This window comes from Drosophila serrata, unplaced genomic scaffold, assembly GCF_035046125.1.
Source record: "Drosophila serrata isolate PLE 108 unplaced genomic scaffold, ASM3504612v1 contig_376, whole genome shotgun sequence".
NCBI lineage: Eukaryota > Metazoa > Arthropoda > Insecta > Diptera > Drosophilidae > Drosophila > Drosophila serrata.
In genome coordinates, this window is record NW_028257274.1 from 975,865 (window position 1) to 991,223 (window position 15,359).

Here is a 15,359-nt window from a genome sequence, read left to right on the forward strand (position 1 = left end):
ATTAGTAAATTAGTCTAAGGGAAATCCACTAATTGATTTACTATATATTTTTAATGTTTTCTTGGTGCTATATGCTCAAAAATTAAAAAAAAAAAATCATATACATTTCAATTCCATGAAGATAAAACAAAATAAAGTATGTATATAATAACTGCCGTTTCCGAAAACATTCAGGACTGCTAATGCCATAGCTTAAAATTAATAAAGACTATTAAAAAATATATATTAATATTTTCCAACTTGGTATTTGAAAAAAATGCAGCTGGTGACTATTTACATTGTACCCCATATGGCTGAATATATCGTGGATACATTGCCGATATTTTCCGTAATTCAGTGTTATTATTAGTAAATTAGTCTAAAGAAAATCCACTAATTGATTTATTTTATATTTTTAAAGTTTTCTTGGTGCTATATGCTCAAAAATTAAAATAAAATCATATATATTTCAATTCCATGAAGATCCCAATAAAACTAAATAAAGTATTTATATAATAACTGCCGTTTCTGTGAACGTTCAGGACTGTTAATGCGATAGCTTAAAATAATTAAAGACTATTAAAAAATAAAAAATATATATTAATATTTTGCAACTTGGTTTTTGAAAAAAATGCAGCTGGTGACTATTTACATCGTACCCCATGTGGCTGAATAAATCGCGGATACATTGCCGATATTTTCAGTAATTTAATCAAATTATTAGTAATTCAGTATATTGGTATTATAGGAAATCTCCTGATTGATTTATTATATATATATTATGTTTTCTTGGTGCTATATCGTAGAAATTAAAAAAAAAATTATATATTTAAATTCAATGAAGATCTTAATAAAACTGAATAAAACATGGATATAACAACTGCCGTTTCTGAAAATCATTGATACCTAAGAACTTTAATAAAAGTATATATTTTTAATTTAATTTATATTTATCTGATTGCTATCCTTAGTATAATCAACACAGGCAAGCTCTCCAAAAGGTATTTAATTTTTCCTTTTCGATTTAAAAAGTGATTATCCATTTGAAATCTGCAAGGATTTAAAAAACATGCTTTTCATTTGGTTTTATTTTAATTTAAACCAGTAATATGTTTTTAAAATATCGGACTCTGTTTGTCCACCTCTAATTCCGATAGTTCCCTTCTCTAAAAACAGTTTTTTTCCATCCCTAAAGCCACAAGTTTTCGCGGAATTTCATGTTTATCTTCAATTAATATATAACAATATTGAATATTCGCCATGTCTGTGGTGATAGAGACCACCCTAGGCGACCTGACCGTCGACCTGTTTACTAACGAACGCCCCATAGCCTGCCTGAATTTCCTGAAGCTATGCCAGCTCAAGTACTACAACTTCAATCTGTTTCACACGGTGCAGCAGGGGTTTATAGCGCAGACCGGGGATCCCAGCGGTGCCGGGGATGGCGGCTCCTCCGTCTGGGGTGTAGTCGAAGGCCTGCAGAAGCGCTTCTTCGAGGCCGAGTACCTGCCCCGCATCCACCACTCTAGTGCCGGAATGCTGTCGCTGGTGAGCGCCGGCAAGAATCTGGTGGGCTCGCAGTTCTTTTTCACGCTGGGCGAGAGCTTGACCTCGCTGGATGGCACGCACTGCGTCATCGGTGAGGTGGTGGAGGGACACGACGTGCTGCGTAAGCTGAACGATGCCATAGTGGATGATGGATTTCGTCCCTACCAGGATATCCGCATTACTCACACAGTAGTGCTAGAGGACCCATTTCCGAATCCGCGCGGACTTCAAGCACCCAGTCGCTCGCCTTCTCCAAGTGCCGAACGCCTGAAGAACGGCAGGATCGCTGCTGACGAAGACATCGACGATACGGACGGCAAGACCATGGAGGAGATGCAGGAGATACTGGCCGATCGGGAGGCCAAGGCGCGTGCCACTATTCTCGAGATTGTCGGTGATCTACCGGATGCAGACATGGCCCCGCCGGAAAACGTTCTCTTTGTGTGCAAACTAAATCCAGTGACAACCGACGACGATCTGGAGATAATCTTTAGTCGGTTCGGCGTGGTCAAGGGATGCGAGGTGATACGCGACCGAAAGACTGGAGACTCCCTGCAGTATGCCTTCGTGGAGTTCGAAGACCAAAAGTCCTGCGAGGCTGCATATTTCAAGATGGACAATGTCTTGATCGACGATCGTCGGATTCACGTCGACTTTTCGCAATCCGTATCCAAGGTTACCTGGAGAGGAAAGGGACGCGGCGTGGTTGGGGAAGATGGCAGACTAGACTTTGACAACTTGCGAGACAACAAAGACCACAGAAAGCCCACTCAAGGACGTGGAAGGGCCGATAACCAAAGAGATGGCAATAGATCCGAAGATCCCAGAAGCAGAATGAGCTCTGCCGAACGGCGAAAGGCAAGGGAACAGCGCCACAATGAGCAAAAGGAACGAGATGACCGAAAGAATGTGCGCAGACGTTCCGGGTCCAGAGAGCTAAAGGAAAGGCAGCGGTCATCGTCACGAAATCGAAGCGAAAGAACAGGCAGGCCATACACCGATCGAAAGTATGTCAATGAACGCGAGCAGAGGGATCGACACAGATCAGTCTCAAGAAGTCGTAATGATAGAAGACGTTCCCGGTCCAGAGATATGGAGAAAAGAAAGCGTTCACGTTCCCGGTCAAGAGATCAGGCACCTTTTAGGACAAGAGATCTAACGCAAAGAAGGCGTTCCAGGGACCGTACAGACAGAAAGAGAACACAATCAAGGGATCGCAACGATGGTAAGCGACACAGATCTCCGCAGGACAGAAGGCGTAACGAAAATGGAGGTGACAGAGGTAGAGAAGCAGTCAGAAATCGAGATAGATCCGCTGAGCGAAGGTGTGTTCTACACAGACCATTCATTCCCATTAGCTTTTAACATCATCTTATTTTGCAGACCACAAGGTAGCAGAAAGGCGACATCCAGGGATCGAGATGAGCCAAGGAATTCAAGTCGAAAGCAAAGTCCCGAGAGAAAGCGAAAACTTTCTGCATCTATAGAAAAGAAGACGAAGAAACACGACAAGAAGAAATCGAAACGGGCAGCCAGTAGCAGTTCAGAGTCCAGCGACAGTTCATCGGAATCCGAAAGTGAATCTGACAGCTCATCCTCTGACAGTTCCAGTAGTTCCTCCTCATCCTCCTCGGACGAGCGCAGCAAACGAAAAAAGGGCAAGAAGGCCAAGCAAAAGACCGCCAGTTCCAAGAGCAGTCACAAATCGAAAAAGAAACACCATAGGAAATAACAATAAACGACGTTCTTAATTGGAACCAAGGATTTTGACTACAGCTAATAATTTATACAAGACTACTTCTTCCGGGCCGCGACCTCCGCCTCCAGAGCAGCCATTGCAGCTCCTCCACAGCAGCCTTCCGTGTTCTTTTCGCCGCGCCTCCGCCTAGGTTTCTCGATGACTGCATCGGGATTGAAGACCACATTGTCCAGCCGCGTCGTCTCCGGTGTGATGCGCAGTTCTGTAAAATTAGATTCAACGAAAGGAAATCTTGTTTACATAATGGGACACACTCACCGTAGACACCCTCCTCCTTTTTCTTGGCCTGAATCACATTCGTGCGTAGCTCGTGGTCTACGTCCTGGGCCAGTTTGATCATCTACGGGTAGCAGATTTGTTGGCTGTATCTTAATAATTTATAAAATCAGTGCAAACCTTTTGGATTTCATCCTCGTTGGTTTCGTTCCTGTTCTGCAAGAACGACTCGTTGATCTTGGCACGTCCCGCCGTCAGAGCCTGGACATCGCCTTCGAAGACGTACTGCCGGGTCCGATGGAGCCTTTTGAAGGCATTGAGCACCTGCAAGTCATACATTAAAGTGTTTATTTATGTTTTTTTTGTTAAAAAAACATACCTGGCGCCGCAAGTTGGACATTCTGTTTCCGCAGTGTGACCAAATCAGACAAATATCGACAAGTATCGGTAATTTAGTGTGAAACAACAAAGTTTTTCATTGAACACAACAAATAAGATTGAAAACTACAAATTTCAACATTTTATAACAAAATGGGTTTTTAATTAACATGATCAAGAGTTGCTTACGATTTCGAAATCGCGTTTTGGTATTTTTTCGTCACTTGTGGCTTGGTAAATTTGCCTCGCTTAGCCACGGTCCCACTGACGCTGAGTTTACAAATTTTTTTTTAACGTTTCGGTCGAAAATCGCACGGGCAAAACAAAAAAAGCGAAGATTAGTGAAAACCTGGACAAAATGATCCAGTTTACAAGTGTCTAAATTCTTTTAAACCGCGTGCGATCCGGCCGAGTGGTGCCTCCGAGTGGGCTAGCGAGATTTTAATTCAGAACCACGACTTCCACTGTGCTGCCCATTGGAATTCCCGAACATCCTGACTGACTGTCCAGTTAATGTCAGTTTTTTTAGTGTGCGTGCAGTAACTGAAAAAAAAGAAGGAAAACTGGCGAAAACCAGCGAAAAACTGTCCTCGTTCTTTGTGAGCATGGACGAGGAGGAGGAGGAGGTGACAGATCTAAAGCTGCAATTGTTCCACAATACAGTACGCGAGCACATTGTAAGTAGTATATGCGTTCATCCCCCTTCCACCCGAAAACCAAAACAACAAAATCGGGAGCAGCTGCTCTGTGCATCCCTCTCGCTCCCATCTAAATGTACATGAGAACCAGGCGGGGGGTGTCTGTGTGTGTGTTTGTGTGCGACGCCTTGAATTACACACTTGCCTTTTGATAAACAGAAATCAGTTGGCCGTTCAGTTTACATAGAAATTTATTTGTTTATGGTCTCGGTTATCAGGCGTGGACTACACTGGTCAGCGTTTTTCTGTTCTTGGTGTTTTATGGCCCACCGGCTATCGGGGAGGAAGTTAACGGTGGGAGGTGCCGATGGCCGACGGCCACTCTCTTGCACTTTCTATTTGGGCTGCAAAAATTATCAGGCACACACAAAAACGGCGATACACGCACACACACACTCACAAGCACCTGTTGTTAATCAGAAAGTTTACCGATAATCGAAGATTCGACTTTCAGATACTGGGTAGGGACGGGAGGTAATAGAAATTTAGTGCTGCCAGACATAGGATTTAAACTTTTAAAAGCAATTTAGATGAGGGTTTGTCATTTTATTTTAACAAATTCATCAGAAATATTAAATCATTTTCTTTATTAGCCGAGAGTTAAAAGATAAGATATCGAAATTGGAACAATAATACTATATTTAATTGATTATTTTAGATTCGATTCGTTGATTTAATTTATTAAATGAGTAGAAGCGTATTTGCGACTGATAACTTTTGAATTTATCTAGATTTTCATAATAAAGCAACTGCTGCTTATAAATACATCATTAATTGGAGTTCCTCTTGTATTATTATCTTTAATCAGTATAATATAAAAGCAAATACGTTCCACGTCAACTATGACAACCTTTATAATGCTTGGGAAATAATATTCCTTCATGTACATCAATTCTAGGAAAAAGAAAAGTTCCAATAACTCAAAGAAATCGATAAGATAAACCATAAAACTCCATTTAATTGATATAAACTTGTGTAAGTATAATTGTTTACTGAAATCGAAACGAGAACTGTCAGAACTTGCAATGCAAATCGAAATTGAAACGTTTAAAAGAAAGGCAAGAGTGGCGATGGCAACAGCAACAAGTGAAAGTGTTTCACTCGAGCTACTATTTATAGAAAATTGTTTTGGGCGTGTAATAACAGAAACCAGAGATTTATGTAAACAACAATATATACCATATATATATACACGAGTTTATTGGATTGCGCAAGGCATTAATTTCCTTTTGTGAAAATGTCGAAAAATACCCACAAACACTTGCAGACCCACCAGATTTCAAGTGCAGGGCTTTAGTGGTCACGGTTTTCTTGCCGTCGTCCGTCTGGGACGATGTGTGTTTTTGAATGTGTCTACCATCGTGACCAGCTGTTGGGCTTTGTTTAAACAATGGCAGACGAGGCGATAAATACATTTGAAACAGTTTAAATAAACATGAATAAGTTCAAATACGAATGCAGCTTTGCTTATGAGTATTTCTTTTAAAAATACACATATCTGTTTATTTATAAACCCTGTCCATGGGATTTTAGAATTGTTGAGCTGGTTCTGGCTGCTCCAGGAAATGGAAACTGGTTTTGTCAGCGCTTTGGGCGCATCGTCCATAGCCGAAAATTAAATAATTCCCCAACGAATGTGGGTCAGGCCCCCGCGCATACATATGTACGTGACGTGGTGCTTCAAATCAAATGTAAACATGGCGAATTTCTCATAAATAATGCAGGAATCTAAAGCCAAAAATGCGAATTAAAAGCACTAATTCCTGTGGTGCGAGATTGCGGCTTCAAAGGGAACGAGGGAAATGGAAACTGGTTGGGTAACATTATTATGTTCTTTCTGAGTCATTTTGTAACTACTGCAGTTACTTACCTTGATAAGAAAAGTCTCTGATGACTTTTTGTATGTTTCTAGATAAAATAAACAGCTTCTGAGAATGCGTTTTACAAAAAGAATAAAGCTCAAGCCAATGTTATACGATACAAAGTGTGCCTATTTCCCAAGGCTTTCTTTTAAAAACACATTTCACTTAGAGTAATTAAAACAATGGAGACCACTCGTGTCTGTAACTCGACACACATGTGGACATAAAATCCGAGTTTAAAGTTTATTGTTCTGGCTATTTTAAGTTAAATATAAATTGTTTATAGTCAGGGCCTATATTTTGGGATACAATGATGTTTAGTAACGGAACCATCTGACCTATATTTTAATTTTCCTTAGAACAAGAAAGAACCTTCATTCTGTACCAATAAGCCAGAGAACCTAGCTTATTGAAACCTCTCAACAGCAACTTTAACAGTTTTCCCCCTGGTATTTATGGGTCAAATCGATGGCTTCATCAATAAGTTAGGTTGCAGCATGTACAATATACCCTTGTTGGCTACAACTATTGGGTATAGAAAAAGTATAAATATTTTGTAGCCCATTCACCGGCTAAGTTGTCAGCGAGACGGGACGAAAAACCCGTCTGGCAAGCAATAGGCAATACTACCTCCAAACATCTCCGCCTCCGCTGTCGCCTCCTTTTGGCCATTATGTCGCCGTCTTCGCCTGCTTCTGGCTGCAGTTTGGGCGTCGCTGCTATTTTTAACCAAGGCGGCGTATCCACATTTTAATGGGCGTGTTTTGCGTTTTCCCCCTCGAGTTCATGTCAAGTCATTGACTCGCAGCTCGCCTACGATCGGTGGCGCACTGCAACCCATTTGGAGTCTAGGAAAACGTTGCGTTTGGCCAAATCCGAATCTCTTGGAGCGTGATAAACGCAGTTTGTTGCACCGTGACACTTGCACGTTGCTCTGGCCGATAAGCTGCAAACTAAGCTTGAAGAAGATCAGGCTCAATTGGATTTCATTCGGGGGAATGCCTCTGCTCATGTACGGGAATTTCATTTATAGCAACGATGCGCGTATCACTCGGTATTTGTCGCCTACGTGTTCCAAGTTCAACACGTCACGCCTAGAAAAAACAGTGCGTTTCATAGCTGAAAGATAGTTTAGTTAAGGAAGTTCTCATATTACTCCAATCATAGATTTTTTAGTAATCAAAAAATAGTTTATATCTTTTTCTACATTTTCTCCTCTTTCTCCTTTTGCGGGGTATTAGACTTTCAGTCAGAGGCTTGTAACGATGTGAAGGAATCATTTCCGACCCTATAAATCATATATATTCTTGATCAGCATCAACAGGATAGATCTAGTCATCTTAGGGCGACAAAAAAATGTAAAATTTTTTCAAAATTTTATAAGGGGTTACATCGTTAAAATTATCAAAAATTTACAAAAATGATAATATTTTTAAAATTTAAACTAGATGTATGTAGATTTATTAACTTAACAAAAACTAACATAGGACTACTTTCCGAATTAAAATTAATGCTTTTTTTTTCTTACTTATGAGATTTTTTAACTTTGAAGTGTTGACAAAAATTGTCATGTTAAAAAATATATAAATATACTTCATTTAATTGAGATAGTATTTTAGAAGCTCCTAAATAAAAAATACTTCCTTAAGCCGATAAAGAAAACAAGTTCTTTATATTTTCTGTATGCAAAATTGATTTTATATCAATGAAAATTGATCAACTTTATTTATCCAGATTAATGTATAACCCCATAGGTATAAAAACTTAATTAATATCGCCTTATAGTTTCGGCACGCATAGTATCGACATTTTTCCATGATCTACACTCGGGTTCTATAAATAAACAGCGCAAACTGTTGATAGCAAGCGATTTGCGTCTCTTTATTTAATTTTTTAATATTTGCCCACATTTTTGGTTGAAATACATTTCTGGCGGGTAAAGAAAACTGTTTAAATATTTGACCTTACGAAAAACGATATATCTGGAGCTCTTAGAAGGCCACTCCACACTCTATATAAGGTTTGATGATAGATTTTAGTGCATAAAATAAAAGAAATGCCGCGAATAATTGAAGATAATTTGACTTAATTGATCAGACAGAACGTGGCTCTCTTTGGGCCATCAAAAGTTAATTGGAATCAGCTATTCTACAACGCATTGGCACAGATACATTCAAAAGTATCCAACCGATACCAGTGCGAATGTCTCGAATATCAAACAAAGAACTCACTAAACAATGCGAGTATAAATTAATTGTTTTTTTGCTCTCACTCGGCGAATTTTTCTAGCCAGAGAGGAGGAGAACATGAAAAGTATCTTTGTTAATGATTTATTTACGTGCCTAGGCATTTGTGTGGCGACTATCTATTAAATTTTGTTTTGTTTTCGCTTCTCCCCAAAGCCAACAGCAGCGCAAATATGACGTGTGCCAAAGCCAAAGTGATTGGCATCTATTTCGTGGTCATAAAAACATAAACAAATCATGCCCGTCTAGTCTGTGGTTTGGAAAATCTCTGATGCCAGCTTTAGATTCGAATTTCAGACATTATTTAACCAAAAATGGAAAGTCTGGGATAATCACATAATGTTTGAAGTGCTGACATTCAAGGGGCTTTATACGACCGTAATCGGTCTAGTTGTTATCAAATGCAGCCACTTCTGTTGTTCGCCACTGATAAGCTTTCTTTTGTGACCTTTGCACGTAGCCGAAAACGTAACTATATGGATTTAATTGGCGGTCATAATTAATCATCAATTGCTGGTTTGATTATGGTTGATATGGAGCTTGTAATCCATATACAATTTGCGAGTCTAAGAACCAATTAAAAACCATTTCTAAACGTCATTCAACCGGAAATTGAATACTTATTTTAGCAAAGAGTTCAAGTACCAAAATTTCAACTCATTGATAAGACCTTGGAAACACTTGAAATCCTTCAACCTCAGACTTTGACATCGTCTTACTGATTCACACAAATTTATAAAGATCTATTCCGAATCAACAATTAATCTATTCACTTGTGTACATGAATATAGATTTCCCCCCAGACGTATATTTACCCGCTAGCAAATGTTTTTGGGACGGAAAGCCAAATGACAACATCAAATATGTATTCGAAACAAAAGAAATGCGTGGGTGTCTGTGTTTACTTTAGAAATTTTGTTTTTAAATAAGTAAATGTGTGAGGAAATGTGTTATGAAACCAAAAATAAAATAAAATGTCTTGCAGGTGCAAAGACAAACATCTTGGGAATAAAAAACAATGAGCATTTAAATGAAGAAAAAAGAAATACGTCGACTTCTATATTTACTTATGCTTCAACGTCATTAGCTCAAGGTACCTATAGATAATATAGCGACCAGACAGGCAGGTGTTAATAGACTTGGATATGACGCTTAAAGTTTAAAGTACAGGTGTTCATCTCTCGCTTAAAGATAACTTCGATATAAAACCACTCTTAAATTAAAGATTATTTTTTTACTTACTTTAGTGGTTCTATCTTATATTTTTTAGATATTCCTGCTACTAGTCATCTTGCTGTACTTTAGCTCGTATGTCGTTGTCTCACGTTTTCGGCGACGCGATCGTGATGATCTGTATTCGAACGACGAGGACGAGGTGCTGGTCTATCGCATAAGGTAAGGCATCTATCCAGTGGTCAAAAGCAGTCAATAACCTGAATGTCTGCTCCACTAATTGCCAACTCATTTGAGTTGCATTCGGTTTCGCATTCGCATTCGCTCATGTCACTAATGAATTGTTTTTCCTCCGTATATTTCCCCCACCCAGCTTTTGGCTCTGCACCTTTACCCTGGCTGTGGCTGAAGGTGCCGCCATGCTACTGCCCGTGTCGATAGCCAGCAACGAGGTGCTGCTACTCTATCCCAACAGCTACTATGTGAAGTGGCTCAACAGCTCCCTCATACAGGGTGAGTGCTAAACTGAGAGGCTTTAATACCTTAACTTATATATTGATTTGTCTTTTTGCAGGCCTTTGGAACCATGTCTTTCTGTTCTCCAATCTGTCATTGTTCATCTTCCTACCGTTCGTGTATCTATTCTCGGAATCCACGGGATTCGTGGGCCACAGGAAGGGCATCCTGCCGCGCGTATACGAGACCTTTACAGTATTCATGCTGATGGCCGTCATTGTCCTAGTACTAACTGCGGTCTTAAGCGCTGTATTTGGCATTGAAAAGTTTCAATTCTTTTGGTTTCTAAGTGAGTATATGGCTATTGCCCCGGTAACGGAAGAGATAATTCTCAATGTCAATTGAGATGCGCTTTTCCGTGCCCGTGACATGCCCATCCCAGACTACCCCATCCCCAGTTATGGGATCGGTTCCACACGCCGACCAAGTGCACAATGCATTGCTAATTTCCGTTTCTTCACGCTTCACAGATTTGGGCAGTGTTCACCTGCCGTTCCTTTATTCGTGTGTTTCGTTTCTGGGCGTGATGCTTATGCTGAGTGAGTATTACTAACTAATAATAGATTCAATTAATTGGAGAGATTTACTCTTCGGATTCCAACTGCTTGATGTACTTGTCGATATAGGCCAGTTGCTTGGGATTATGTTCGCGGGCCTTGGCCACGCTCTCCTCGAACTTCTCGGTGTTCTTCAAGCGCTTGTAGACAGTGGCCTGGTAGAGCCAGGCGCGCAGATTAGTCTCCTGCAACTTCTCGATGACATACTGGCAGTCCATCAAAGCACGTTTATAGTTGCGAAGCCTAAGTAACAATTGGTTAATCGTTGTTGATTGTGATTTTGTTTAAGAACTCACTTTATATAGCACAAAGCGCGATTATTGTAGGTAATGGCACTGTCCTTGATCTTAACAATGGCCTTGCCATAGTGTAGAATTGCCTTCTCGTACTTTTCGTTGCGAAAGGCTTCGTTTCCCTGGCTAAAAATGATTTTTATATACATATGTTAAGCATTAGCGTATTCCTATCTTACTTTCTTTGTATCTCAGCTTCGTATTCGTTATTGGCCCGCGTCTGGGCACGCTCATTGGCATCCCTCTCCACCTGCTCCATGAAGGTCTGCTGGTCCATTGTCTTGGCCTGATTGTCTTGGTCCTCCTGCATACTTTTCCGATTGATCACCGTGCGATTCTCGCGCACCTTGACTTTTACCTTGTCCACATCTATAGTATCAAAGTTGATCTTCTCCTTTACCTTTCCATCTGCGTCTGGCTCATCATCGTCCTTTGCACCGTTTTTCAATATATCATCGATCTTGGAAAGAGTGGCCTCGAATTCAGCAAAATCATCTGCATCCTTGGCATCCAAATTGCAGTTGACCATAGTTGCCTTAAGTTTGTCAATGCTTTTATCTTCCTCGGTCGCCATTTTAAGGGTTATGGGATTTCCAAATATTGTTTAGAAGTATTTGTAAGTTTAACTGTTCAGAGCAGACAGAGAGTTCTAGAATTGCTGGATTTGAAACCAACTTATGTAATGACACAGAAGGAAAAGCAACACTATAAGATTTACATTAATTTTACAGCCTGTTTAAGGTTTAGAGAATTTTATAAACAACCAGCGTTTCCTAGCTCAGTAACCATAACAATCCGGTTTGTTTACTTGCAGTTTGCACCCCCTATGGGTTTGTGCGTCTGTTTGGCGTTGTTAACAATGTCCTGGTGCGACCCATGCTCCTTCGCGACGTCAACGAAGAGTTCAGCGCCTTCTATATGGAGGAGGCGAGCGTCAAGCGAAAGCTGGCTCATATTGAGCTGCAAAATGTGAGCATCTCGGACACGGCCAACGGCGGTCGCTTGGGCAACGGATTGGGTCTTGGGCTGACTCGATCCTTCGCCCATCAGCCGCTGTTGCAGCAGTCTCTGGCCCATCTCTACCAACGCAAGCCAATGGCCAGCGATGCAGCCGAGCAGGAGCATTTGCTTAACGAAAGACTGAGGGAACTGGACTCCGAGCGAAAGGAGTTGGACAAGTTGCGTAAATCGAGCACCTTCCAGCGCACCTTCGTCTACCCATTGGCAATGCTATTGTTGCTTTTCTGTACGGGAGTCACTATTCTTCTTGTGGTTCAGAATACGCTGGAGTTACTCATAGGCATTAAAGCGCTGCCTCTCAGCACGAGGGTAAGTTATATTCCTTTCGTTTGTTCTGAAATAAACAGAATATATTAACAGAATTTAATGTGTTCTTTTTTTATAGCAATTCACTCTGGGCATTTCATCGCTGTCGAAACTGGGACCTTTTGGCGCCGGTCTCGAGGTGTGTCTCATCTTCTACCTAGGTGCCACTTCCGTGGTGGGCTTCTACAGCATGCCCTTTATGCGAAATGTTCGTCCCAAGCGGCGCCAGACGTCGCTGCCGCAACTGATGCTTAACTGTGGCTTCATGCTGGTTCTGTCCTCGGCGCTGCCCCTTCTCAGCAGGATTATAGGTAAACCGTCGTAATTACCTTAGTTATTGAAGGACAAATATTGATTTGATTTTCTCTTTCCCTTAGGCATCACCAACTTTGACCTGCTGGGCGACTTCGGGGCCATCGAGTGGCTGGGCAACTTCCAGATTGTGCTGCTCTACAACCTGGTCTTTGGCACCACCACGGCTCTGTGCCTGGCCAACAAATTCACGGCTACAGTGCGCCGAGAGCTGCGAGCGCGGTTAGTGGAGAATTATGTGCTCTTTACTAACTACATGAGCTTCATCAACTGATATTGGCGCAAGCGACGCGACAATGCGTCTCCGTACGCCAGTCATCTGATGAGACGCCTTGTCGAGTCGCCGCTGAAGAGCCTAATTAGTTTCTACGCTAATTATAGTAATCTTAGTCGTAAGCGCAGTCGCAATACCACCGCTAGTCGCATGGCAAACGAAATGAACTGTTAAGGAGTAGGCGAGTAATAGAAGACGGCCAGCTGGAACTATATAATATACCTTTACATATGTTATATGATCACGTGTAGTTGTGCAGAACTGATACTGATATTTGATATTTAAATTGTGCGTTCCTTGCTGTTGTGCTAAACTGTTGTATTCTACACACACACCCGCTTATCGCTGTACCCAGGATATGTATTCACAGATCAATCTCTTGAACGTAAATTGAGAACATAGTAGTGCAACATTTAGCAAAAGCAGGGCAAGCGTTCGCAGACTAGATGTAAGAGATATTATCGTGTACTTCGAATCATCTTGTTGGTCACAGAGTCAAGTGTTATATTCCATTTCGTACATGTGTCTTTCGCTATTTATATATACATCCATGTATCTGTGAGCTATTTTATTTAAGATACTAACAATGTTCCTTTAGTAGCGCGCACTGAATGAGAAGGCGCCTTCATTTCATTTTACCACATACTCAGTTCTGTAACCAATATTCACCCAATCACACACTTACAAGCGTCTAAAACGTATGTGATAAATATAATAATAATAAACAAAACATTTTACTAATTTAATCGGCATGTCCATTGCTTTATTAATTCTGCTTTTTGAATTGTAAGTTTTGTTTTAAAGAGGGTTTTCTTTAAACTTTTATTTCAGGCTTACTTCGCTGTTTTTATTGGCTTGATAGCCTCCGCTGAGATGGTGTACCTATGAGTTTCCTATGTCATTGCTGTGATTTAATTTAATATAATTTCTTAATGAATCCAAAAAAACAATGGAAAGATTTAAATTATATTTTTAATCTGTTTCTTAACATAATATATACAAGGTATACATAAAAATGCTTACCCCACCTTTTGAAATTCCAATTTATAAAATATTCAATTAAAACATATCTACATTTCTTTAAATCAGGGTTATACCCTTGCAGACTAGCCAAATAAGGCAAATTTGTAGACAATGATATTTTAACGTTTCGAGTTTTCAACAGATTTTTATTAAATTTGGGATATAACCATTTTATATAATTTTAGAATTTCGTTTTTTATATTACGAAAATCGGACGACTATATTTTATATATATGTATATAAGAAAATAAATTTAACTTTTCCAGTTTTCAATAGATTTTTATCAAATGAAATATATCTATTTTGTATTATTCTAGAACTTTCTTTTAAATTTTATGAAAATCGGACTACTCATATATCATATAGTTTACATAGGAATGATCGAGAAATTAATAAAATTAAAAATTATAACTTTTTTACTTTTTAAAATATTTTGATAAAATTTGGTATGTAGTAAAATTATATTATTCTATAATTTCGGTTTTAATTTTATGAGAATCTGATGACTATATCATATAGCTGCTAAAGGAACGATCGGAAAATTTTAAGAAAAAAACAACTATAACTTTTCCAGTTTTCGACAGATTTTCATCAAATCAAATTTGATATATAGCCATTTTGTATTATTCTATAACTTAAATAACTTTAAATTTTATGAATATCGGACTACTTTCATATAGTTTACATAGGAATGATCGAGAAATTAATACAATTAAAAATTATAACTTTTTCAGTTTTTAACATTTATTTGTATCAAATATGAGATATAGCCATTTTATATTATTCTAGAATTTCGGATTTAATTTTATAAAGATCTGCATACAATATAATATAGCTACCAAACTATTGTTAAATATAAAGGAAAATGCCAAACTGTGAGTGTAAACTTTAACTGTAAAACAGTATTTATTTAAGATGACTGTAACGAATGTAGGAATTACTTAGTAGTTCTTAAACACAAAATATATATATTTATATATATAATATATATTATATTAATTATTAACGATCGAATTGCAATACTCGTGCCCTTTTTACAATGTAAAAAAGTTGTACTTGTAGTTTCTACATTATGTCTGTCATATCGTGACGCAGCTTTCAACTTTGAAATCAAGAGGGCGTTACGGTGCAAATAATTAAAATTTTCACTCTTTTTTGGAACAACACCACCGGGTCTTATTATTTTATAAGAACTAGAT

At 39.2% G+C, this 15,359-nt stretch overlaps 4 protein-coding genes across 6 annotated transcripts; 2 read left to right on the forward strand and 2 right to left on the reverse strand.

Moving 5' to 3' along the window:
• The first annotated feature begins 1,147 nt into the window (after nt 1-1,147).
• Nucleotides 1,148-3,284, forward strand: LOC110188969 (peptidyl-prolyl cis-trans isomerase-like 4). The gene is made up of 2 exons (XM_020958920.2): nt 1,148-2,852; nt 2,911-3,284. Exons 1-2 carry the CDS (start codon nt 1,240-1,242, stop codon nt 3,257-3,259), a joined length of 1,962 nt encoding a protein of 653 aa, XP_020814579.2. The 5' UTR covers nt 1,148-1,239; the 3' UTR covers nt 3,260-3,284.
• LOC110189005 (complex III assembly factor LYRM7) lies at nt 3,257-4,088 on the reverse strand. Its single transcript, XM_020958962.2, has 4 exons — nt 3,882-4,088; nt 3,683-3,826; nt 3,545-3,626; nt 3,257-3,488 (listed from the first exon to the last, which is right to left on the reverse strand). The coding sequence occupies exons 1-4, from the start codon at nt 3,900-3,902 to the stop codon at nt 3,322-3,324; spliced, it is 414 nt and encodes a 137-aa protein (XP_020814621.2). The 5' UTR covers nt 3,903-4,088; the 3' UTR covers nt 3,257-3,321.
• lili (LMBR1-like protein lilipod) lies at nt 3,825-14,476 on the forward strand. 3 transcript variants are annotated; one of them, XM_020958940.2, is made up of 9 exons: nt 3,825-4,557; nt 9,957-10,081; nt 10,233-10,372; nt 10,434-10,664; nt 10,846-10,914; nt 12,040-12,554; nt 12,631-12,862; nt 12,929-13,085; nt 13,969-14,476. In XM_020958940.2, the coding sequence occupies exons 1-9, from the start codon at nt 4,486-4,488 to the stop codon at nt 13,994-13,996; spliced, it is 1,569 nt and encodes a 522-aa protein (XP_020814599.1). In that variant the 5' UTR covers nt 3,825-4,485; the 3' UTR covers nt 13,997-14,476. The 3 variants fall into 3 exon arrangements, with proteins under 3 accessions (XP_020814599.1, XP_020814591.1, XP_086695653.1); XM_086839527.1 differs by having other exon boundaries at nt 4,110-4,557; nt 13,942-14,476; XM_020958932.2 differs by lacking the exon at nt 13,969-14,476 and having other exon boundaries at nt 4,107-4,557; nt 12,929-13,883.
• LOC110188996 (tetratricopeptide repeat protein 12) lies at nt 10,828-12,070 on the reverse strand. Its single transcript, XM_020958951.2, has 3 exons — nt 11,405-12,070; nt 11,229-11,351; nt 10,828-11,175 (listed from the first exon to the last, which is right to left on the reverse strand). Exons 1-3 carry the CDS (start codon nt 11,797-11,799, stop codon nt 10,959-10,961), a joined length of 735 nt encoding a protein of 244 aa, XP_020814610.2. The 5' UTR covers nt 11,800-12,070; the 3' UTR covers nt 10,828-10,958.
• Nucleotides 14,477-15,359: the final 883 nt, after the last annotated feature.